The sequence below is a fragment of the Ranitomeya variabilis genome, chromosome 6, assembly GCF_051348905.1.
Source record: "Ranitomeya variabilis isolate aRanVar5 chromosome 6, aRanVar5.hap1, whole genome shotgun sequence".
NCBI classification, from domain to species: domain Eukaryota; kingdom Metazoa; phylum Chordata; class Amphibia; order Anura; family Dendrobatidae; genus Ranitomeya; species Ranitomeya variabilis.
In genome coordinates, this window is record NC_135237.1 from 400,140,796 (window position 1) to 400,165,628 (window position 24,833).

Sequence of the window (24,833 nt, forward strand, 5' to 3'; positions counted from 1 at the left end):
AAATAAAAACCCAAACAGCAATTCCACGGTCATCTAAAGGTTAATTTAAGTGCGTAATAATGCTCTTTCACCAATTAACACTTGTTCTCAATCAGCTTGCGTAAACACTCAAGCGTTTTACTTGTGATTGTTACTTCGTTGATTGATCAAACAGATATTAAGGTAAATTTATAATTGACAGCACATCGCCCTGTATTCGCACAGATGTGCTGTGTATAGTGACCATTATGGTTAAGCTACAACGCAGCCTAAAGATAAACCATGTTCAGATGGATTTTTTTATGGTCTGTATACACACTGCAATGCCCAGAGTGTGCAGGTCACGTAACCGAACCTTACAAGCTCACAGGCACATAGGCTATAAGTTTGGGTCATAAAATTTGGCCATGGGAAGGTGGTCTAAAACAGTACCCAAAGTAACATCAAGAGTAACCCTTTTCTGTAAGGCTATGTGCACACGATGCGGATTTAGAGCGGATCCGCCGCGTTTTTTTCCGCGCAGAAACGCTGCAGATCTGCACTGATTTACAGTACAATGTAAATCAATGTGAAAAAAAAAAAGCTGTGCAGATGTTGCGGAAAAATCCACGCGATAACGCTGTGGATTTAAAAGAAGTGCATGTCACTTCTTTTGTGCGGCTCTGCAGCGTTTCTGCACCCCTCCATGTTAAAGATCCGCAGTGGCAAAATCCGCAGAAAATCCGCACAAAATCCGCATCAATACCACACAAAATCCACATAAAACCGCGGCAAATCTGCACATGCGGTTTCTGCCAGAAGATGCGGATTTTGTGCAGAAAATTCTGCACCCCATTCCGCAACGTGTGCACATAGCCTTAGACAAGTCTGAGTGGTCCAAGTAGAGAAGGATTTTTTTGCGCTAAATAAAATAAAAAAAAAAAAGTTTGCAATGTAATTTCTTAGTTCAACACCACCTTTTTCATGCAGTAGATTAGAGATTGGCGTCAGCAGCTGTATTGATACCAAGCCCTAGGCTTAGTAATGAAAAAGGTGTCAGCCCAACACCCCCACTACTAAGCCTGTAAGTAAAGACACACACACTCATCAGTCTATGTAGGAGCATTAACATAGTGGCCAATAGCCATAAAGGTTCCCAGACTATAAATATCAGCTCACAGCTGTTTGCTCAGCCTTTAGCCTGGCTAGTGTACAGGGTGACCCCAGAAAAAAAAGTTGATATGTGGTCCCCACTATAAAATCTAACCAGCAAAAGATAGGCAAACAGCATCGGGCTGATATTAATAGCCTAGGAAGTGGCCATGGATACTGCCCCCCCCCCAGGCTAAAAACATCAGGTCTCAGCCGCCCCAGAAAAGGCACATCTATAAGATGAGCCAAATCTGGCACTTCCCCTTGCTGTTCCCACTTGCACTATAGCGTAGTCAAGTGGGGGTGATGGTTGGGGGGGTTGATGTCACCTTTGTATTATCAGGCGACATGTCCAAAGGTTAGTAATGGAGAAGCATCTATAAGACACCCTGATTACTAACCCCATAATGATACTATAAAAACACAGATACCCAGAATAAAGTCTTTTATTTGAAAAAAAATGACAGACCCCTTTAAAAAAAAAAACTACATTAAACAATACTCACTGAACACCTAATACACCGACAACATGTCCTGCAACAAAAATAAAAAAACACAATATTCCTCACCTGTCTGCAGAGAAGGTTATCCATAATGTCCCACGATGATCCTCATGACTTTGCAAGCAGTCACTGATGTCAGACTGAGCCGGCAATACACTGCATGAGCGATCACATGAGTTCATGATGGACTCTGGAGAACTTTCTCACGCAGCAGTAGTGCCGTAAGAACACTGGAGCTTATCAGCCAATGAACTCCAGTGACCTCTGACGGCAGCTCAGAGATGCACTGAGGAAGCGATTACCTCCTGTCAGTGCATCGCCGGCGGCCGGGTAGAGCAGTCACATCTCCCGATGTGACTGTTCTACACGTGAGAACGCTGTGGGACACACTGGATTACTTGGACTACGGCAGACAGGTGAGTATGTGTTTTTTATTTTTCATTTTTTCTAGGAGATGAGGGCATCGGGAGTTTTGTTAGGAGAGTATAATGTGTTATTTTTATTTGAATATATATGTAATTATAACTTTTTTGGGGTTTAAGTGTGAGCATGGGCACCTGCTGACAAGAGACTGTCTCCCATCAGCGGCTCCTGTCATCAGTGGCAGCAGACATGGCCTCATGGGAGCAGTAGTCTCATCAGCCCACGCCTGTTGACCTGCGGCATTTTACCGCAGGTCACCAGAGGGTCACAGTCAAAACTGTGGGGTCGCGCTGACATCTAACAGCATGACCCCCGCGGCGTTCTGACTGAGTCTTACCGGTGGTAGTACGCCGGTGTTTCCCACGATGTCACACAGATGACGACAGCATGAGAAACACCATAGGAAGACAGTAAAAATGCAAACAAACTCAGCAAATCCACAAACATTCTTATACTTGTGTTTTTGCTGCGGATTTGACTAACTCAATTAAAGTCAATGTGTAGGAAACGTTGCAGAAATGCAAAAAGAATTGACATGCTGTAGAGAGAAAAAAAATGCACTGCAAATACTCAAAGGAAATTTACTAGTGATGAGCAAGTGAACTCGTTGCTCGGGTTTTCCCGAGCACCCTCGGGTGGTCTCCGAGTATTTGGAAGTGCTCGGAGATTTAGTTTTCGTTGCCTCAGCTACATGAATTATGGCTGATATACAGCTTAAATACATGTGCGGATTCCTAGCAACCAGGCAACCCCCCCCCCCCCCCCCCCCATGTACTCAGGCTGGCCAGCAGCCGTAAATCATGCGTCAACAAAAACTAAATCTCCGAGCAGTTACAAATACTTGGAGACCACCCGAGCAACGAGTATGCTCGCTCATCACTAAAATTTACTGATCATGTGCACAACACTTCAGGATGGTCAATTAGTTTGCATAAGGTTTCCACATCGTTTTTTGGCCCATTTCAGAGCAAAAAAACGCACCGTGTGCACATAGCCTAAAGCACTGAAGAGTGAATATGTGGCACTCAACCATGTAAAAACTTCAGCATACCATCCCAAGTTGGTAAAATAGTAGCATAGTTTAACACTCGTTTTACCAACTTGGAATAAAATTTGCTGAAGTTTTTACATGGGCAGGTGCAGCATATTCAATCTTTCTGCAATATATTGATAAATCTAGGAGCCATGTGCTTTCAGACCACATATTTGATTCTGTCTATCCCTGCACACAAGGAATTGCCTACTTCATACGCAATATATTTTTTCATGGCTTCTTGTAACAACTCATAGCAGCCAACTGTGCCCAATTAGGAAAATGACTAATATCCCAGTTCCTATTGTCGTCATCTGTTTGGTATAAGTTTCCCTGCTCTGTAGTCAGAATATAATTCTCTTTTGATTCTGTTTTTCTCATCATTATAAAACTGAGGGACCCAGTTGATATTTTCTTTGGCAGTCATCTTTACTAAATAGATTACAGGGGAAATAAAGAAGTATTTTTAATGTTACGCTAAACTAAATATAATTTTGTTTATTAGAAACATACTGGGTTCTCTTCAGAAATTGCACAGTAAAGTCCAATCAGCCCTTCACAGAAAGGGAGCATTGCTGAGCAACATACTTTCCAAAACAAATAAGGCAAATGTTATAAGAAGGATTCTGGATAGTGATTTCAGTAGAGCAAAACGCACATTCAACTTGAAGTCAGTACATTGGCAGTAAAGATGAACCCTTCCGTGCATTTGAAAAAAAAAAAAAACAATCTCGTGCCAAAGTGTCATGCCATGTCTACCCTGTTGTGATGTGTATTGCAGTCTGTTAAGAGCTTTGCAAGCATATTGTTATGTTATATTGTATTTGTTGGTTTTACCATATAGTGTACTGAATGGGAAAAAAAAATTCTGCGTGCATTTTTACTTTATTTTCAATGGGAGAAAAGTGGGGAATTTGGACTTATGGGGGGGGTGGGGGGGTTTATTGCTTTGCACCACTTATCACAAGTGACGAGCTTCCTGTTTTGGCTTCATGTCGTTTACTGGATCTTTGTACATAGGTGCGTATAATATGGACGCTATACGGATGGAATGTGGACGCTTGAGTGCTGTCGGCTTTTTGGCGCACCCATAGACTTGCATTGGGGAGTCTCGTCCGATATATGGGCCACTCGCAACGTGCTGCGATGCATTTCTCATGACGAATACAGCTGTGAAAAAGTAAAATGAATGGAATAACATTGGTCCAAGTGCAACCTGACCAACCTTCTTACCTGTGAAAGCATTTGTGGCCTGGTAACCAGCTTCCTGCATACTGCTCTTCCAGCAAAAGTGAGAGTCCAACCTTAACCTGTCCTTGCTGGAAATTATGGATGGGCAAGAAAAATGTCAGGTCACTTCCATTTTAGTCAGAGTCCATTGCTTAGTCTGCTCTCATGCATCCAGTTAATTTGCTTTAAGCTTTTGGCTGACAAGATTGGACAATGCCTTTTATCAGAAATGGATTTTAAGCAGCTTATCCATCCAGCCAGAAATATATTGCCATGATGCTGAACACAAGAATTAGAAAGGTAGAAGTTCTAAGAGGTGTTGCAGTATTATCCTGTAGTTATACAACTCCCATAAGCCCAGCGTTGCATTGATCTTGTTGGTGCTGACTTCAGGCTGTGTATGGCCTTCAATATCTTGACCGTTTCAAGTCCAAGTCCCTCAGGCAAGCAAACTAGGATGAGAAAAGAAATAAGGGGAGATTAGGTTACCCAAAGGCCAATACCAACACAGATATGAACAAAGGCATGAAGAAAGAAAACCCTCTGGAACTGGTGGTCAGCATAAAAGGGGATTTTCAAAAGGTAAATATTACAATTTTGCTTAGATGCTAAATGTGACCACATAGCACTTTGAAATGTAAATCTCATCCCGTGCTCGGAGTTGCATATCTCCCCCAACGTTGTTTATCTTCTCACTTCAAAGCTATAGTTACTAGAGATCGAAGGGGCACAGAGGGAAAGGAGGTGAACGAACAACAAGATTGGAATGAAACTTGGGAACAGAACTGTCTGAAGTCTGTTTTGATACATTCTTGGAAGAAGAGTATATGCCCAACACTTTGTTAAATCTTTCAGTATAACTTTAGTTAAACAAGTTTTCAATGGAAATAAGCTATGCTGAAAGCCCCAATATTTTAGCATTTAAAGGAGTTGTCCATTTTCAGCTTAACCTCTCCCCTTGTCACCTTCACAATAGCTGATCTCTGCATCACTGTGCTTCAAGCAAAGGCTAGAGACTGATGAATGTGAGAAACAAAGGCAACCTTGTAAAGACAAATAACCTTCCTTCACTCAATTGCTACTCTACAGCATAAGCCTGCAGCTGTTGCATGCACAATCTTGATCATCACTCAATTGCTACTCCTTCAGCATAAGCCTGCAGCTGTTGCATGCACAATCTTGATCATGCAGACAGTGCTATGTTAAAGTGTAGTAGTCTATACTGCACTGTGTTACCCCTTTGGTGTCTTTATGACAGGGGTGTCCTGTAATCTTATGTTGTGATGAAGATGTAGTATTGTATGTAGTGGGAGAATAAATGGTTTTTAACTTGGGACTTACAAGTGCTGGTAATTATGCTGAAAGCTCAAGTCTACAACAGTTATTTTGTCTTGAAGTATTGCCTCTTTACATTACAAAAAGGGACCGAAAAATCAGGCCATAGGAGCTGGCACAATTATTACATATACATTTGTTTTTTAAAAGGCTCTGCTCTTTTGTGCTGCAGGCTTATAAAGACTTTCCCTTACCAAAAGGACAGGTAATGCAGATTCAGATCTCAATCTGTTAGATATACATGTGTACAGTAGGTAGCAAAGCTTATTTTGGGAGTATTGCCTGACCTGTAAGTCACTGCAAGTTTCAGCGACAACCAAAAACTGAAGAGAAACCTGTATACACCATAGTATACTTTAGGCGAGCTCAGTCACTTGAGTCACCAAGAATAAGTTTACACCAGTAGCACTAGGCTCCAGTTTCAAGGGAACATGATCACTGTCAAACTTCAATAATCTGGTAAAATTTGTACAATTCAGAAATACAGATCATCAAAAGGTGTAGATACATAAAGCGAGTGTCTGGAGAGAGAAGTACATATGAACTAATTAAATCTAGCAACCTCGAATAAGGGGAAAGTAGAAAAAAAAAATTATAGGAACATTTGTAATCTAGGAGCAAGAAAAATAGAACTATATTTAGAAAGTGGTCATCAAAAGAAATGAATTCTAGGAAAAGCTTCCTTCAGGCCAAGTACGCATGCAGTACCTGCTATAGATTAATCAATGTATGTGGCTCGATCAGCGGGTGCTTTATCAAAGCCTATACTGTCATTTAACAAGGGAGAATATGTGTTGAATGTGTGAAAGGCCATAGAGGACAGGAGAATTATTGAAAAGATAAATGACTTGGATCTGAGCTTTGCAGTACACCCCCTGATGAGAACATAACCTAGATTTACTTTAAGGTTCTTTGAGACCTAACAGGGCTCATTATCTTTTCACTGATCATTCATTAAAATTGTTTAATTTGCGGGTTTTTTTGTGAGGGTCTCCTAAAACTAATCACAAAAGCTTATTACTGCTGAATCCCAAAAAAATTCAATTGAAATCTGTGCAAGAACATAATCGCAATTAACATTCTCAAACAGCACTGCTGAGTCAAGTTGAAGCTTTAGGCCGGAGTCACACTACAGCGAGATACGGCCGAGTCTCGCAGGTTACAAACAAGCTCTGGCACCGGCACTCCGGAGCGGAGCGTGCGGCTCCATGTATTGCTATGCGGCCGCATGCTCCACTCTGGAGTGCCGGTGCCAGAGCTTGGTTTTAACCTGCGAGACTCGGCCGTATCTTGATGCGTGTGATCCCGGCCTTACACATATAGTATTAAAATTAAAGTAATGCACTTTGGTCCTCTCTTCCAAATAAACCAATTTCTCATCTTCTAAACAAAAAAAGATACCTTGTAATAATTCATGGCCCCTAGAAGCTTCAAAACGTCCAAGTAATTTTATTCAATTTTATTCATGTGTCCCACATGTATCAAAACATTACCCACTCCACCATCCGAGTGGCTTTGGCTAGATTTCCTGATGAAAATAAAACCACCTATTCCGAGACTAAGGGCTCATTTCCACTTGCGAGAAAAACGGACGAGTGCAATCTGATAAAAAAGAAAAAAAAAATCGGATTGCCCTCGGACCAATGTTATTCAATGGGTGAGATCTCATCGGCGATTTTTTTCTCAGCTGAAATCGGACTGAGAAAAAAAAACGCAGCATGCTCTGTATTGCTGCGATTCTCGGACGAGACTCGCCAATGTAAGTCAATGGGTGTGGTTAGAGAAAAAAAAAAATAGCACAGCACTCAGACCGTGCGAGTGCTGTCCGATTTTTACGCACCGGTGTTCTTTGAAAAGCCGGCAATTCAGTGAGGTGTACAGTAAAATCACACTGACAGATTAGAATAGATAAAGTAAGTGTGTGTGTGTGTGTGTGTGTGTGTGTGTGTGTGTGTGTGTGTGTGTGTGTGTGTGTGTGTGTGTGTGTGTGTGTGTGTGTGTGTCCGGCCGGGATTGGCATCTGCACCGTCGCAGCTACAGCCACAAAATTTTGCAGTCACACCTGGACCCCGAGAGCATCATAGGCTATGTTGGGAGGCGAAATTTCAACCCCTCGCTTTCCAATTCACCAAACAATTTTGCCCCTATCTACATAATGGGGAAAAAGTGAAAGGAAAAGTGTTGGAGGCAACTTGACAGCTGCCAGATGTGAACAAGGGGGACTTAAAGAATGAGAGCGATGGCGCCAAAGAGTATATACCATACAGTTGCTAAGGTGGGGCCCCGACATGGGATACTGGCGATGGCGCCAAAGAGTATATACCATACAGTTGCTAAGGTGGGGCCCCGACATGGGATACTCACCACACACGGGGATATGAACACACACAAAATGCGCCACACACTACCACGTGCTTGAACACATACCACCCTCAGCACACATCTCACCACACATACACCAACCTCGCCACATAAAAGTCGAAACACAAAAGTCGCCACACGCAAAATTCGCCAATGCAAAACTCGCCACACGCAAAACTTGCACACGCGGAAAAATTGCCACATGCACAAAAGTTGCTACACATGCAAAAGTTGCCTCACACAAAACTTGCACATACTCAAAACGCACCACACATAAAACTCGCCACGCGCAATACTCGCCATGCGCAAAACTTGCTGCACACAACTTGCTACACTAACCTGTCACATGCAACTCGACACAAAAAGTTGCTACACGCATGTCGCCACACAAAACTCATCTCACAAAAGTCTCTACATGCATGTCGCCACACGCAACTCAACACACAACTTGACACATGAAACTCGCCCTAAAACACACACAAGTCTGGTATTCTTCAAAAATAAAAATCTGATTAATAAGCAGACAAACTGCAAGAGCAACAAATGAACCATATAGGAAATACGGCATAATAGACAGGCCATGTGACTGGCAGCTGTGTATGTGTGAGCTAATATATACTGCCAGGGGGAGGGCTTCCTGTAGGCTGGGGATTTATCAGGCTGCCAATTTAGCTTACAAATACTGAGGTAAAAATACTGACCAAATAACGTGTGAACGAGGTGTAATACAGGAGGAGATGACATACAAGTACATACTATATACAGGGGAGATGACACAGGTACATACTATGTACAGGAGCAGATGACTTACAGGTATATACTATATACAGGAGGAGATGACTCACAGGTATATACTATATACAAGAGGAGATGACTTACAGGCATATACTATATACAGGAGGAGAGGACATACAGGTATACACTATATACAGGAGGAGATGACACGTATATACTATATACAGGGGAGATGACACAGCAGGTATATCCTATATAAAAAGGAGATGACTCAGGTATATAGAGGAGGAGATTACATACAGCAGGTATATACTATATACAAGGGAGATGACACACGTATATACTATATACAGGAGCAGATGACTCACAGGTATATACTATATACAGGAGGAGATGACTTACAGGTATATACTTTATACAGGAGGAGATGACACGTATATACTATATACAGGGGAGATGACATACAGCAGGTATATCCTATAAAAAAAAGGAGATGACTCATAGGTATATAGAGGAGGAGATGACATACAGCAGGTATATACTATATACAGGGGAGATGACATACAGCAGGTATATACTATATACAGGGGAGATGACATACAGGTATATACCATATACAGAAGAGATGACATACAGGTATATACCATATACAGAAGAGATGACATACAGGTATATACTATACACAGGAGAGGAGACAGGTATATACAATATACAGGAGGAGATGACATACAGCAGGTACATACTATATACAGGGGAGATGACATACAGGTATATACCATATACAGAAGAGATGACATACAGGTATATACTATACACAGGAGAGGAGACAGGTATATACAATATACAGGAGGAGATGACATACAGCAGGTACATACTATATACAGGGGAGATGACATACAGGTATATACTATATACAGGAGATGGCATACAGGTGTATACTATATATAAGGGTGATGACAAACATGTACAGTGCCTACAAGTAGTATTCAACCCCCTGCAGATTTAGCAGGTTTACACATTTGGAATTAACTTGGCATTGTGACATTTGGACTGTAGATCAGCCTGGAAGTGTGAAATGCACTGCAGCAAAAAATAATGTTATTTCTTTGTTTATTTTTTTTTTAAATTGGGAAAAGTTTTTTCAGAGGGTCATTTATTATTCAACCCCTCAACCCACCATAATTCTGTTTGGTTCCCCTAAAGTATTAAGAAGTAGTTCAGGCACAAAGAACAATGAGCTTCACATGTTTGGATTAATTATCTCTTTTTCCAGCCTTTTCTGACTATTTAAGACCCTCCCCAAACTTGTGAACAGCACTCAAACATGGTCAACATGGGAAAGACAAAGGAGCATTCCAAGGCCATCAGAGACAAGATTGTGGAGGGTCACAAGGCTGGCAAGGGGTACAAAACCCTTTCCAAGGAGTTGGGCCTACCTGTCTCCACTGTTGGGAGCATCATCCGGAAGTGGAAGGCTTATGGAACTACTGTTAGCCTTCCACGGCCTGGACAGCCTTTGAAAGTTTCCTCCCGTGCTGAGGCCAGGCTTGTCCGAAGAGTCAAGGCTAACCCAAGGACAACAAGGAAGGAGCTCCGGGAAGATCTCATGGCAGTGGGGACATTGGTTTCAGTCAATACCATAAGTAACGAACTCCACCGCAATGGTCTCCGTTCCAGACGAGCCCGTAAGGTACCTTTACTTTCAAAGCGTCATGTCAAGGCTCGTCTACAGTTTTCTCATGATCACTTGGAGGACTCTGAGACTGACTGGTTCAAGGTTCTCTGGTCTGATGACACCAAGATCGAGATCTTTGGTGCCAACCACACACGTGACGTTTGGAGACTGGATGGCACTGCATACGACCCCAAGAATACCATCCCTACAGTCAAGCATGGTGGTGGCAGCATCATGCTGTGGGGCTGTTTCTCAGCCAAGGGGCCTGGCCATCTGGTCCGCATCCATGGGAAGATGGATAGCACGGCCTACCTGGAGATTTTGGCCAAGAACCTCTGCTCCTCCATCAAGGATCTTAAGATGGGTCATCATTTCATCTTCCAACAAGACAACGACCCAAAGCACACAGCCAAGAAAACCAAGGCCTGGTTCAAGAGGCAAAAAATCAAGGTGTTGCAGTGGCCTAGTCAGTCTCCTGACCTTAACCCAATTGAAAACTTGTGGAAGGAGCTCAAGAATAAAGTCCACATGAGACACCCAAAGAACCTAGATAACTTGGAGAAGATCTGCATGGAGGAGTGGGCCAAGATAACTCCAGAGACCTGTGCCGGCCTGATCAGGTCTTATAAAAGACGATTATTAGCTGTAATTGCAAACAAAGGTTATTCCACAAAATATTAAACCTAGGGGTTGAATAATAATTGACCCACACTTTTATGTTTAAAATTTATAAAAATTTAACTGAGCAACAAAATTTTGGTTTGTAAGATTTATGCATCTGTTAATAAATCCTGCTCTTGTTTGAAGTTTGAAGGCTCTAACTTATTTCCATCTTATTAAACCTGCTAAATCTGCAGGGGGTTGAATACTACTTGTAGGCACTGTATATACTGAGGGGAAAATGGAGAGGTGTGAGGTGAAAATGAAAAGGTGTGAGTGCAAAATGAGAGGAGAGAGGGAAAATAGTGGAGTGATCGGAAAATGACAGATGTGAGGTCGAAATGACAAGTGTTAGGGGGAATGAGAGGAGTGAAGGGGAAAATGAAAGGTGTGAAGGGGAAAATGAGAGGCATGTTGGGAAAATAAGAGAAGTGAGGTGCTATAACTAACCAGATATCTACTATGCCCAGGCAACGCCGGGCTCTTCAGCGTGTGTGTGTGTGTGTGTGTGTGTGTGTGTGTGTGTGTGTGTGTATGTACAGTATGTGTGTGCATGTACAGTATGTGTGTGCATGTACAGTATGTGTGTGCATGTATATATGTATATGTATCTCTCTCTCAGACATACTCTTCAAAAACATATATATGTGTATTTCGTTGTAAAACTACATGTCAGAGAACTGCTGTATGCAAAAGCTCATGTTAACCCCTTTCCACCATTGGACGTACTATTCCATCCATGTGGGGTGGGCCCTACTTCCCAAGGATGGAATAGTACGTCCAGCGTGATCAGCCGTGCTCATGGGGGGAGCGTGGCCAATCGCGGCCGGGTGTCAGCTGACATCCGGCACTATGTGCCAGGAGCGGACACCCCCGGCACATTAACCCCCAGCACACTGCAATCAAACATGATCGCAGTGTTTTCCGGCGGTATAGGGAAGCATCGCGCAGGGAGGGGGCTCCCTGCGTGCTTCCCTGAGACCTTCGGAGCAACGCGAAGTGATCGCGTTGCTCCGAGGGTCTCTTACCTCCTCCTTCCTGCAGGCCCAGATGCAAAATGGCTGCGGGGCTGCATCCGGGTCCTGCAGGGAGGTGGCCGGGAAACCTCCAGGAGTGCACGTCATATCGCTGATCTGACAGTGCACAGCAAAGTGTCAGTTCAGCAATCTTACACTAACATGAATAGCTGGTTTTTAGTCATTCTGCCTAACAAAAATCGGAATAAAAAGCAATCAAAAAATGTCACGTGCCTGAAAATTACCAATAAAAACGTCAACTCGTCCCGCAAAAAACAAGACCTCACATGACTCTCTGTACCAAAGTATGGAAAAATTATAGCTCTCAAAATGTGGTAACGCAAAAAATATTTTATGCAATAAAAAGCTTTTAGTGTGTGACGGCTGCCAGTCATAAAAATCCGCTAAAACACCAGCTATAAAAGTAAAATCAAACCCCCTTTCATCACCTCGTTAGGGAAAAATTAAAAAAATATATTTATTTCCATTTTTCCATTAGGGCTAGGGTTGGGGCTAGGGTTTGGATTACATTTATGGTTGGGAATAGGGTTGGGATTAGGGGTGTGTCAGGGTTAGGGGAGTGGTTAGGGTTACCGTTGGGATTAGGGGTGTGTCAGGGTTAGGAGTGTGGTTAGGGTTACCGTTGGGATTAGGGTTAGGGGTGTGTTTGGATTAGGGTTTCAGTTAGAATTGGGGAGTTTCCACTGTTTAGGCACATCAGGGGCTCTCCAAACGCGATATGGCGTCCGATCTCAATTCCAGCCAATTCGGCGTTGAAAAAGTAAAAGTGCTCCTTCCCTTCCGAGCTCTCCCATGCGCCCAAACAGGGGGTTACCCCAACATATGGGGTATCAGCGTACTCCGGACACATTGGACAACATCCAATATGGGGTCACTTGTGGGGGGGTTTCTACTGTTTGGGTACATCAGGGGCTCTGCTAATGCAACATGATGCCTGCAGACCAATCCATCTAAGTCTGCATTCCAAATGGCGCTCCTTCCCTTCCGAGCTCTCGCATGCGCTCAAACGGTGGTTCCCCCCCCACATATGGGGTATCAGCGTACTCAGGACTAATTGTACACACTTGTACAAACAACTTTTGGGGTCCAATTTCTTCTTACCCTTGTGAAAATAAAAAATTGGGGGCGAAAGTATAATTTTTGTAAAAAAAATATGATTTTTATATTTTTACGGCTCTGCATTATAAACTTCTGTGAATCACTTAATGGGTCAAAGTGCTCACCACACATCTAGATAAGTTCCTTAGGGGGTCTACTTTCCAAAATGGTGTCACTTATGGGGGGTTTCAATGTTTAGGCACATCAGTGGCTCTCCAAACGCAACATGGCGTCCAATCTCAACTCCAGTCAATTTTGCATTGAAAAGTCAAATGGCGCTCCTTCCCTTCCGAGCTCTGCTATGCGCCCAAACAGTGGTCTACCCCCACATATGGGGTATTGGCGTACTCAGGACAAATTGTACAACAACTTTTGGTGTCCATTTTCTCCTGTTACCCTTGGTAAAATAAAACAAATTGGAGCTGAAGTAAAGTTTTTGTGAAAAAAAGTTAAATGTTCATTTTTATTTACACATTCCAAAAATTCCTGTGAAACACCTGAAGGGTTAATAAACTTCTTGAATGTGGTTTTGAGCACCTTGAGGGGTGCAGATTTTAGAATGGTGTCATACTTTGTTATTTTCTATCATATAGACCCCTCAAAATGACTTCAAATGAGATGTGGTCCCTAAAAAAAAGGGTGTAAAAATGAGAAATTGCTGGTCAACTTTTAACCCTTAACTCCCTAAAAAAAAATTTTGGTTCCAAAATTGTGCTGATGTAAAGTAGACATGTGGGAAATGTTACTTAAGTATTTTGTGTGTGACATCTCTGTGATTTATGGGCATAAAAATTCAAAGTTGGAAAATTGCGTAATTTTCAAAATTTTCGCCAAATTTCCGGTTTTTTTTTCACAAATAAATGCAGGTAATATCAGAGAAATTTTACCACTATCATTAAGTACAATATGTCACGAGAAAACAATGTCAGAATCACCGGAATCCGTTGAAGCGTTCCAGAGTTATGACCTGATAAAGGGACAGTGGTCAGAATTGTAAAAATTGGCCCTGTCATTAACGTGCAAACCACCCTTGGGGGTAAAGGGGTTACAATCGCATTGCACTCGGATGTAATACGGATGTCATACGGATATTGCGATAAAAAAAAACGCATGACACCCGCATGATTTACCTCCATTTTTTTGGTCCGTAAATCAGACAGTTTTTTTTCTCTCAAGTGGAAATGAGCCCTAATATCGAAGATCTACGTTAACCTTCTAAACTTAATACTAAACCAATATTTCTTCACTCTTAGGAAGTTGAACTCAAAATCTCCTTATCACCGCAAGATACACAGAAGATCTGTTTCAACTCACACGGCTTCTCTCAATGTATTTTACTCCAGGAATCTGCGTATAAAATCCTGTCAAGGTAGTATTTCACTCCGGAAAGGCTTTTTCATTTATGTCTAGCTGAATCTCCACTCTGCAGGAGATGCAAGACTTTAAGAGGTACATTAAGTCACATCTTTTGGTCCTGTCAAACTCCAACACTTCTGGCATCAAATTAATGATTCTATGAAAGCCCTAGGAGTGTTGAAATCAGATCTTAATGCCCCAGAAGTTCTTCTGTCCCTTCCTACGCCATATGTTAAACCTAAGAAACATGACCTTCCACCTTTATTGTTGGGAGCAGCAAAACATTTGATTGCCTTGAAGTGGAAACAAACAACCCCACCAACCTTGGGAGACTGGATAGAGAAGGTTAAATATATTTTTCAATTAGAAGAACTATCGAGTTGGGAGACATTTCCCCATGATCGTTTCTTAAAGATCTGGTCCCCTTGGACCGGAAAGGATTAGGCCATTTGACTTTGGCTTCCTCTTGTGAGCCACAGTGGTCGAGCTCCCCTTAGGGAAGAACTCCTCCTGTGCCCAAATGGCAAGATTTCCCTTCACTTACTGGTTATTTGTTCACTAAGCTGTTTACTTTTGTGATAAAAGTTTTTCCACACTAGCTATAATTTTGTGCCCATTTGTCGGTTCTACGCCAATGTCAGTTTATTGTTACACCTGATATTTAGTTTTGTTTTGTCTGGAGGTTCTCCTTTCAATCAGTTGTTTCGTATGATCTGCATAAACTCACTTGTCTTTAGAAATAATAACTCTTTATATGTTACAATTACATTTAGCTCACATCATAAAGTATGTTAAAATTCATAAATAAAGAATTGAAAAGAAAAAAAAATTAAAGTAATGCAAATACATGTTAGTCCCCATAGAAGATACCCTATATTTCAAATTTTATAATGTTTCTTCAGTAAAAAGCAAGGAGGAAGCCACTGCTAGAGTTCTCCGTAAAGGCAAATGTCCAAGTATTATATATCAAAAAATAATGAAAGTGGCGCTGGTGATATAGGGTATATGGTTACCTGCAGCGAAAAATTATCCTGGCAATTTGGTTGTCACTCAATAGGGTGTACCAGCGCGAAAAATTATTTTATACGTTTTTATAAATGTCCAAGTATATGAGGATCGAAAGGAGACGTGGGAGGGGCACCTACACTTTAGTTAATCCAGCCTAAATTGGCCACTCACACGGAAAAATTATAGCCTCTGTAGTCCTAACCGAGAAGTTTATTAACATGAGTAGACACTGTGAAGAGCGGAACAAAAATGGTTACCTCAATGAACCAAAAAGAATTTGTGATCAATATTGACCTGTCCATTCAAGGACATTTTAGCTATAGTGTGAAATCCTATTTTTTGTTTGTGAAACTGCCACTTAGGCGAAACTGTACTGTTTTGTTTGTTGTGAAACTATCACATAGCCGAAACTGTTTTTTTTTGTCTTCTCTTTTCTCTCTTTGTTTAAACAAGCAAAACTTGTATAACCACTGAAACTACCTGTACAACTATATAAAGAGGGGATAGCACCTTGAAGGCAGGCGTGCTTCAGAGGCTTCCCAGTGATATACTATACGAGACGTGTCTTGTGTATTATTTCTGGTGATTCCCCACTTCCAAAGGCTGCTCCGACTGAGTGTGGTCCCGACATTTCCTGGCGCCCGAACAGGGACCCGAGGTCTGTGTACTCCTTCAAGAACACCGGCAGAATACGAACGAAAAGAGAATCTGGGATAATGGACGGCAGATGAATAAAAACCTGGCCAGGTAAGAGACTGTTAGATCTCTTATATCTGCCCTGCACTGTCCGTAAGATTTTCTGTGTCGTGTCCTTTAGCGGGTAGTTCTAATAGAGGAGGATACCTATAGCTCGGGTTCTTGAACTACTTAGGAATTGACCACCTCACGGAGTACGGCATTGAATGAGAGTGAATGTGAATAGAAGGTGTGTGGAAGTTGGGAATAGCCCTATAAGCCGCCCAGGGTGTTGAAACAGAAGAAGTGACTGTCCCACTGGGCAACGTGGTTGCGTCCTTTCGGGGAGACCTCCGCGCCTATGTTCAATCTCTGATCCTGTCTTTGACGAAAACCTGGTGACGGATAAGTGTATGATAGTATGAGCCCAGGACAGATAAATTAGCCTGGGACAAGATACGTTGTATTTTGATCCTCTGTCTGGTTGCATTTGTGTTGTTTGCTATAGGTGTAGGAATCAGGATTTTCTTACATCAACACGGTACGCAGAAGCCGTTAAACATCCTAGCTCCTTAGGAAGAAGGTAACGAGGTATTCTCATACCCAAACGCCACCTAGGGCAAGAAAAGAAAGAAAAGCTCAGGATAAGAAAATGGGGAATAAGCAAACAAAGTCGGAACCAGAAGAATTAGATATCTATACTATCATAAAGGAGAGAAGTGGTGAAGATGCCACTAAGGGGCTGAGAAAGATTTTTAGTAAGTTTGGAGTTACTAAGGCAGAAGCCTTTAGTAGAAAAAAATGGGAAGGAATTCAGGAAAAAAAAAAAGGGCATAATCAGAGACAAGAAATGGATAGATCAGATCCAAGCGTTGATTGATGTCTCTAGGGTAGCAGAAAAAGAGGGATGGACATATAATCAACAGAATAAAAAGTGGTGTATTAGACCCGCAGGCTATGGAGAAAAACAAAATGTGGAATATAAGAACACCCCACCCCCATACCTTAACCCACATGCCCCATCTTTTCTCCAAACACCACCTTAAAGTTTAGCCGGACCAGGAGGATGGGTATGTCCACACTGTGGACAACAAAATCCAGACTGGAGAAATGATTGCCTAGCCTGTGGTACACCTAGACATGGCGCTGTACTTGCCCCTGTTAGGGTAGTACCAAGACCCTTTAGGGAACCTGGTGCTGACGGAGTAATGGGAACTAGATATCTCCAAACTCGACAATATTTCCCTTGGTCCCCCGCTGAAGGCATGTCTCTTGCATAACGCACCAGATCCCACCCAGTGTCCAGTTAGATTTGCACAATATATACAGCAAATTATGCAGACTCACGCTGGAGTTTGGGCAGATGGAGAAGAATTATGTAGAATGAAAATGACTCCTGGACTCTTCCAGGAGCTATTAGCAAATCTACAGGTACATAGGCCCCAGGCAGGAGATGGTGCCTTACAAACGATAGAATCAGGTACGCAATTTGTAGATCACTTAATGGTTTTCATGAGGGAAAAACAGAGGCAGAGAGGAACAACGGGAGTGGTGGCTCAGAAATCTGGACAATCAGTAGACGAATATTATCTAAGTGTAGAAAATAATTTCAGAGATGAAGGCATGGATCTAACCGCTTCAGGAATGATGAGGTTAGTTACAAAAACCTTTATAGATGGATTGTCTCCAAAAGTGAAGGAAAAGCTTAAGGCCGCAACCCCTGATTGGAGAACCTTGGAAGACCCACACCTGGCTAGACAGAAAGCTGTAGGGATAGAAATGGACTTAAGAGAAAATTCTAAGCCAGTAAGAATTGCACAGGCTAATACTGGCTCTGCTAATCAAAAGTTTACTTGTCATTACTGTAAGAAGCCAGGACATTTCCAAAGGGAATGTAGGAAGAGAAAAGCAGATATAGATTCAGGAACCTTTGTACCCAAAAATAGGATAAATAACCCAGCGCCTGATCAAACAGACAGCTCAGAATGACTGAAGGTTATGCAGGTCTCTCTTCCTTCTAGAAGACCAATAATACAAGTTGAGGTTGAGGGTAAAAATGTACCTTTTCTGATAGATACGGGAGCAACATCCTCCATTTTAAATCAAGACTTTTTACCATATCCTGACAATATATCCTCAAAGGTAACATATGCAGAAGGGTATGATGGTAAAATTCAGGCGTTGCCCTTTACAAAACCTTTAAATGTGAGCTTTGGCCCCAAAACCTTTGTATCCAAATTTTTATTTGCTAAAGGTGCACCTACCTGCTTGCTGGGTACTGATGTCTTAAGTAAAATGCACGCAAACATCCATTTTAGAGAAAATGGCACAGTTATGCTGACCATCCCTGAAGATGCAGAAACTCTGGAACAATATGTTAGAATACAGGCAATGGAGGATTTTCCCGAAATTTACACTCAACAAGCAAAAATTGACTTGTCTCGGGTTCCTGACAGCCTATGGGCAAAAGGAGACACTGATGTAGGATTCTTATCAGTAGCTCCTATACTGTTAGAAACTGCCCCGGGAACCATTTTACCTCAGCTTAGGCAATACCCCATCAGCGCCCAGCAAGAACTGGCGATTTCTCAACAAATTCAGGATTATGTGTTACAAGGTGTTTTGGTAGAAATCAGGTCACCCGCCAATACACCCTTATATCCTGTTAAAAAGAAAGTTTCCTCCAAAGAAACTATGGTGAAATATCGCATGGTGCACGACCTACGGGAAATCAATAAGGTTTTGGCACCGGTCACCCCTGTGGTACCGAATCCTCATACCTTACTGTCTCAAATTCCCAGCACTGCTGCATATTTTACGGTAATTGACTTATCAAACGCATTTTTTTCTGTGCCACTATATAAGAACTGTTGGCATTTGTTTGCCTTTACATTCAAGGGTAAACAATTAGCATGGACAAGATTGCCACAAGGTATGGTACGCTCACCAACTTTGTACTCTGAAGCAATGCAGACCGTGCTGAAAAATTTCACCCCAGAACCAGGAGTAGTCATTCTACAGTATGTAGATGACTTACTTATTTGTTGCCCTGATGAGCAGACGGCAGTTACCTCAACTGTTAATTTCTTAATTTTCCTAGCGCAAGAAGGCTGTAAAGTAAATAGACAGAAACTCCAGGCTTGTCAACAAACAGTCGTGTTCTTAGGTCACTGCATAGCACAGGGCATCAGACACCTCACAGTACGGAAGCCATACGTAACATGCTTGAACCCAGGAATCACAAACAGCTGCGTGCTTTCCTGGGTATTGTTTCACACTGTAGACAGTGGATCATACATGCAAGTTAACTCATGCAGTCTTTATATGACTGTATTGCCAACACGCCATATTCACTCAGTGAAGAGGCTAAACAGTCATTTTCCTCTTTGAAAACAGCACTGGTATCAGCTCCGGCTTTGGGACTCCCAGACTACACTAAACCTTTTCAATTGATGGCAGCTGAGATATCCTCACATGCTACAGGGGTGCTCACACAAAAACATGGAAACAAACAGAGACCTGTGGCATACATATCAGCTCATCTGGACCCTGTAGCTAGAGCCGCACCTTCTTGTGTAAGGGTACCGTCACACAGTGCCATTTTCATCGCTACGACGGCACGATTCGTGACGTTGCAGCGTCGTATAAGTATCGCTCCAGCGTTGTATACTGTGGTCACACGTTGCAATACACGGCGCTGGAGCGATAATTTCATGACGTATTTGCGATGTAGAAGCCGTTGGTTACTGTGCGCACATCGTATACAACCTGTGTCACACAATGCAATCATGCCGCCACAGCGGGACACTAGACGACGAAAGAAAGTTTCAAACGATCTGCTACGACGTACGATTCTCAGCGGGGATCCGGATCACAGTAGCGTGTCAGACACAGCGATATCGTAAATGCATCGCTGGAACGTCACGAATCGTGCCGTTGTAGCGATCAAAATTGCACTGTGTGACGGTACCCTAAGAGTAGTAGCCGCAATTTCACTGTTATTAGATAAAGCTTCTGAGATTGTTCTTGATCACCCACTTCTAGTTCAGACCACTCATGATGTACATGGCATTCTTAACCAGGTCCAACCTAAACATATTTCAATGGCCAGACACCTCCGTCTCCAATGTTCCCTACTACTGCCGCCCAATATTTCCTTTGCCAGGCTTCAGACTCTTAATCTCGCGTCTTTGCTCCCTTTAGAGTCTGAGGGGGGTACCATACCTGAGGAAACTGCACTCTCCAACTCCTTTGACCCATCAGAGTCAATGCATGATTGCGTACAATTAATGGAACAAGAGACTCAGGGCTTACGTAATGTACGTGACAAGCCACTCTGTAATGCTACATTTGAACTTTTCATAGATGGCAGTAGATATGCAGATATGAATGGACAATTTCATACAGGTTATGCGGTAGTAACTCAGCATGAAGTGCTGAAAGCAGAACCTCTCCCTGCTAATCAGTCTGCACAAGAAGCAGAACTTACGGCATTAGTTGAAGCTCTAAAAATAGCCAAAGATCAGACAGCAAACATATACACTGATTCTAGATATGCACATGGCATTATTTTCGATTTTGGCGTAATATGGAGAGCCAGAGGTTATATGACTGCTTCAGGCCAACCTGTTAAACATGCCTCCCTCATTAGACAGATTCTGGAGGCAGCACAAGAAACTAAAGAAATAGCGGTGATAAAGGTAGCTGCACATGTGAGACTCGACACCGATGAAGCCAGGGGTAACGATAAAGCCGACAAAGCAGCAAAACAGGCAGCACGTAAACCCTTACATCATGCCCACACACTAGATAGCTCTGAAGATGATGAGGAGAGATTGAAGGAAGCTCAGAAACAGGTAGACGACGAAGAACGAGGGCAGTGGCAGAAAAAAGGGGCAGAAGATCAGCAAGGATTATGGAAAAAAGGAACTTTGTTGTGTTTACCCAGAGCCTGGTACCCCGCAGTGGCGAGTGACCTCCACCTACCTACGCATGTATCGGCAAACGGTATGACGCTCAAGGTAAAAGAAAGGTGGTTGGCTCCAGGCTTTGGTAATTTCGCTCGGAACATGTGTGCTGCATGCGCTATATGCCTGGCACACAATCCAGGTCAGACCAATAAAACCCCAACCAAGCATCATGTAAGACCACTGTATCCCTTTCAAAGACTCCAGATCGACTACATCCAGCTTCCTAGGTACAATGGATACGAATATGTGCTTGTGTGTGTGGACATGTTCTCAGGGTGGCCAGAGGCTTATCCAGTTCGTAAAGCCTCAGCAAAAACTACTGCCATTAAAATAGCACATGAACTGATACCCCGTTACGGCATGCCTGAGGTGATCGAGTCAGATAGGGGTACCCATTTTACTGGAGAAATATTCCAGAATGTTATGAAAATGTTGGGAGTAGAAAACCAGTTTCACACTCCGTATCACCCACAGAGTTCAGGTAAAGTGGAAAGATTAAATGGAACAATAAAATTAAAAATCCAGAAGGCCATGGCAGAAACAGGAAAGCCTTGGACCGAGTGTCTACCACTTGCCCTGTATTCCATCCGAAACGCCCCAAGGGGGAAGGCTAAGCTGTCACCACATGAGATTCTTTTTGGTAGAGCAGCAAATTTGGGTTGTTATTTTCCACAACAACTGATGTTGAATACTGAGACTTTAACTGCTTATGTACAAGAATTACAAAAACGTTTAACTAAAGTGCATTCGCAAGTTTTTGCTTCCCTTCCAGATCCAGAAAATCTCGAAGGAGGCCACAAGTTGGAACCTGGTGATCAAATCTACGTGAAAAGACACACCAGAAAGACTCTGGAACCGAGATTTGACGGACCTTTCCAAGTCCTGTTAACAACTCCAACAGCAGTCAAGCTTGAAGGAAAGGCATCATGGATACATGCAAGCCATTGCAAAAAAGCAGTATAAGACTCATGATATTGATGTTAATAATGTTAACCTCAACGGAGGCATGGGAAAGATTGAATTCTCTGGCCCCTTTGAACAATAGATTCGTACAACATCATAGAAAATTAGTGCATGATTTGTTAAATAATACGCAACCCCTGGCAGATTGTTGGATCTGTACCCATTCACCAGTATCAGCCACAAGTATACCTTTTCTAGCAGTTCCCGTGTCAGCTGAAGAAATATTCGCTTGGCCTAATTGTTCAGACAACCTGGCCAACAACCAACCTGGCAATACTAGACTATGGAATACTACAATCGCCATACCAGTTGTGGGATGGGTAGAATTTCCTTGGTGGCAGGGCAATCTTACAGGAAAAATAGGCAACTTACAATATTTAGCACTCAGAGGAGGAGCATGGGTACCTAGGAATAAGACTGGATTAACTGATTTAGGACAGGTCCCCACTGAAAATCTACAGCTCAGTTTCAGTACAACCACCCCTTCCTCTGATGCTTTCAAACCTACAGTATTGGAAAGGTACATACATAATAGAAAATGGGAACATTCCGAGTTGTTCCCCCAAGGTGATGCAAACAGTTGTACAAGTAAGCCGGGGAACCTGGTTTGTAATGAATCCGATGAGTATGTCAACGGAATGCATGTATGTGGGAATCCCGCAGCCGGGTACTGTAGCCCCTTGGGACAAAAACCCTCTTGGTGTATGCTTCAGAATGTATCTAGTTTTGTGGATTTGGCTCACAGATTGGTATTGCAGCACTCAGCTTTGTGGGATCTGCCTGAGGGTACATTTTGGATATGCGGAGAAGGAGCATATAAATGGCTTCCCGTAGGTATAAAGGGTACTTGTACATTAGGACGCCTAACCCCGGCTACTTTCATAATTTCGAACAAACAAGTGAATATGCAAGCCGTGCCCAAGCACACACTGTATAAAAGAGCTGCAGATAACTCACCACGTCCCTCGGGGAGGCCACATATAGTACAAATGGGAATTCCCAACAAAATTGCTAGTACCATTTTTATTTATCCTATGTTAACACAGATGTGGGATAAATTAGTTAGAGCCACGGATTATCTAGATGACCAGATTTGGGATATATTGGACATATTAAATACTAGTATAGCTGTACAGAATCAGCTTATAATAGTCACTAACCAACATACCCTGGTATTGGATTACCTAACTGCCTCACAAGGGGGTATGTGTCAAATCATCGGACCCACCTGCTGTCATTATATAGACCCGAATAGTACTATGAGTATGAGATTTAAATTAGAAGACGTACAACGACTCAGGGATCAGTATGACAAAGACAATGACCAAAATAAGGATAGCTGGTGGTCAGATACCTTTTCTTTTCTTAACCCGGCCAATTGGTTCAGGGGGATCGGTGGGTGGGTTACCGGGATTATGCAAAGCCTAATACATACAGTTATAGTTATTGTAATTATATATGTATTATTCAAGGTTGTACTCAAGGGTATCTCGGTATGCACAAATAAATTTTGTGTAATAGATGCGAGAATATAAAGGGTTTTTTTGTAATGTCATATAGACGATTATTTTAGTCATTCTTTTTGTGATAAGGTTTTGAATGGAATATGTCAAAGGGGGGATTGTGAAGAGCGGAACAAAAATGGTTACCTCAATTAACCAAAAAGAATTTGTGATCAATATTGACCTGTCCATTCAAGGACATTTTAGCTATAGTGTGAAATCCTATTTTTTGTTTGTGAAACTGCCACTTAGGCGAAACTGTACTGTTTTGTTTGTTGTGAAACTATCACATAGCCGAAACTGTTTTTTTTGTCTTCTCTTTTCTCTCTTTGTTTAAACAAGCAAAACTTGTATAACCACTGAAACTACCTGTACAACTATATAAAGAGGGGATAGCACCTTGAAGGCAGGCGTGCTTCAGAGGCTTCCCAGTGATATACTATACGAGACGTGTCTTGTGTATTATTTCTGGTGATTCCCCACTTCCAAAGGCTGCTCCGACTGAGTGTGGTCCCGACAACACTAACCAAGTTTTACCTAAAGACTACAAATGTTCAACGTTGACTTCCATTTGTGATACTTAAACTATCTAGATATCTGCTGTGTTTCCAGATGAGTTCAACCATATTCTCAAATATGGACTCCATAATTGCCAACCTGCAACCATTTTTTGTGACTACATCCGATCCGTCCAGCCTGAACGACTGGAGAATGCATCACTGAAGCAGCAGAAATAGTTTTTCTTTGGGTTGTCTCCTAGAACTAAGGACTGTATGCATCACTGCAATATAGTCTTATTGCAGAAGAGTTACTGTGTATACATTACTAAAATGCTTTACAAACCATTTGTACTATTAAAAATGCAAAACTATCAGTGAACTGTTAAAACTTAACAGTGAAGGCTCAACTTTAGAAACCGCACTTGGAGCAATAAAACAGTATGTAAGAAACATTAGCAATGTAGGGTTTTTAGCAGTTGGAAAACGACTAATCAGCTGGGATACACTGCAAACCCAAGTTCACAGAAAGATCAGATTGCTTTTCATTAGGGAATTAAATGCTTTGGATTTTGTCAGTTATGGACATGTATAGCAAGATACAGTCCATTGAACAAGCACTTTATTTGTAATGAGCCCATAAGAACAAAATTTAAATCTTA

At 42.2% G+C, this 24,833-nt stretch overlaps 1 protein-coding gene across 6 annotated transcripts in view; it reads right to left on the minus strand.

Annotated features, from left to right (window-relative positions):
* The window catches only part of LDLRAD4 (low density lipoprotein receptor class A domain containing 4), a 465,509-nt gene that overhangs the window by 268,687 nt on the left and 171,989 nt on the right, over nucleotides 1-24,833 (minus strand). For all 6 annotated transcript variants that reach the window (XM_077270140.1, XM_077270137.1, XM_077270143.1 and 3 more), the window contains one exon: nucleotides 4,303-4,751. In XM_077270140.1, the coding sequence (XP_077126255.1) occupies nucleotides 4,303-4,342 (40 nt within the window). In that variant the 5' untranslated portion in view covers nucleotides 4,343-4,751. The remainder of the gene's footprint in view (nucleotides 1-4,302; nucleotides 4,752-24,833) is intronic.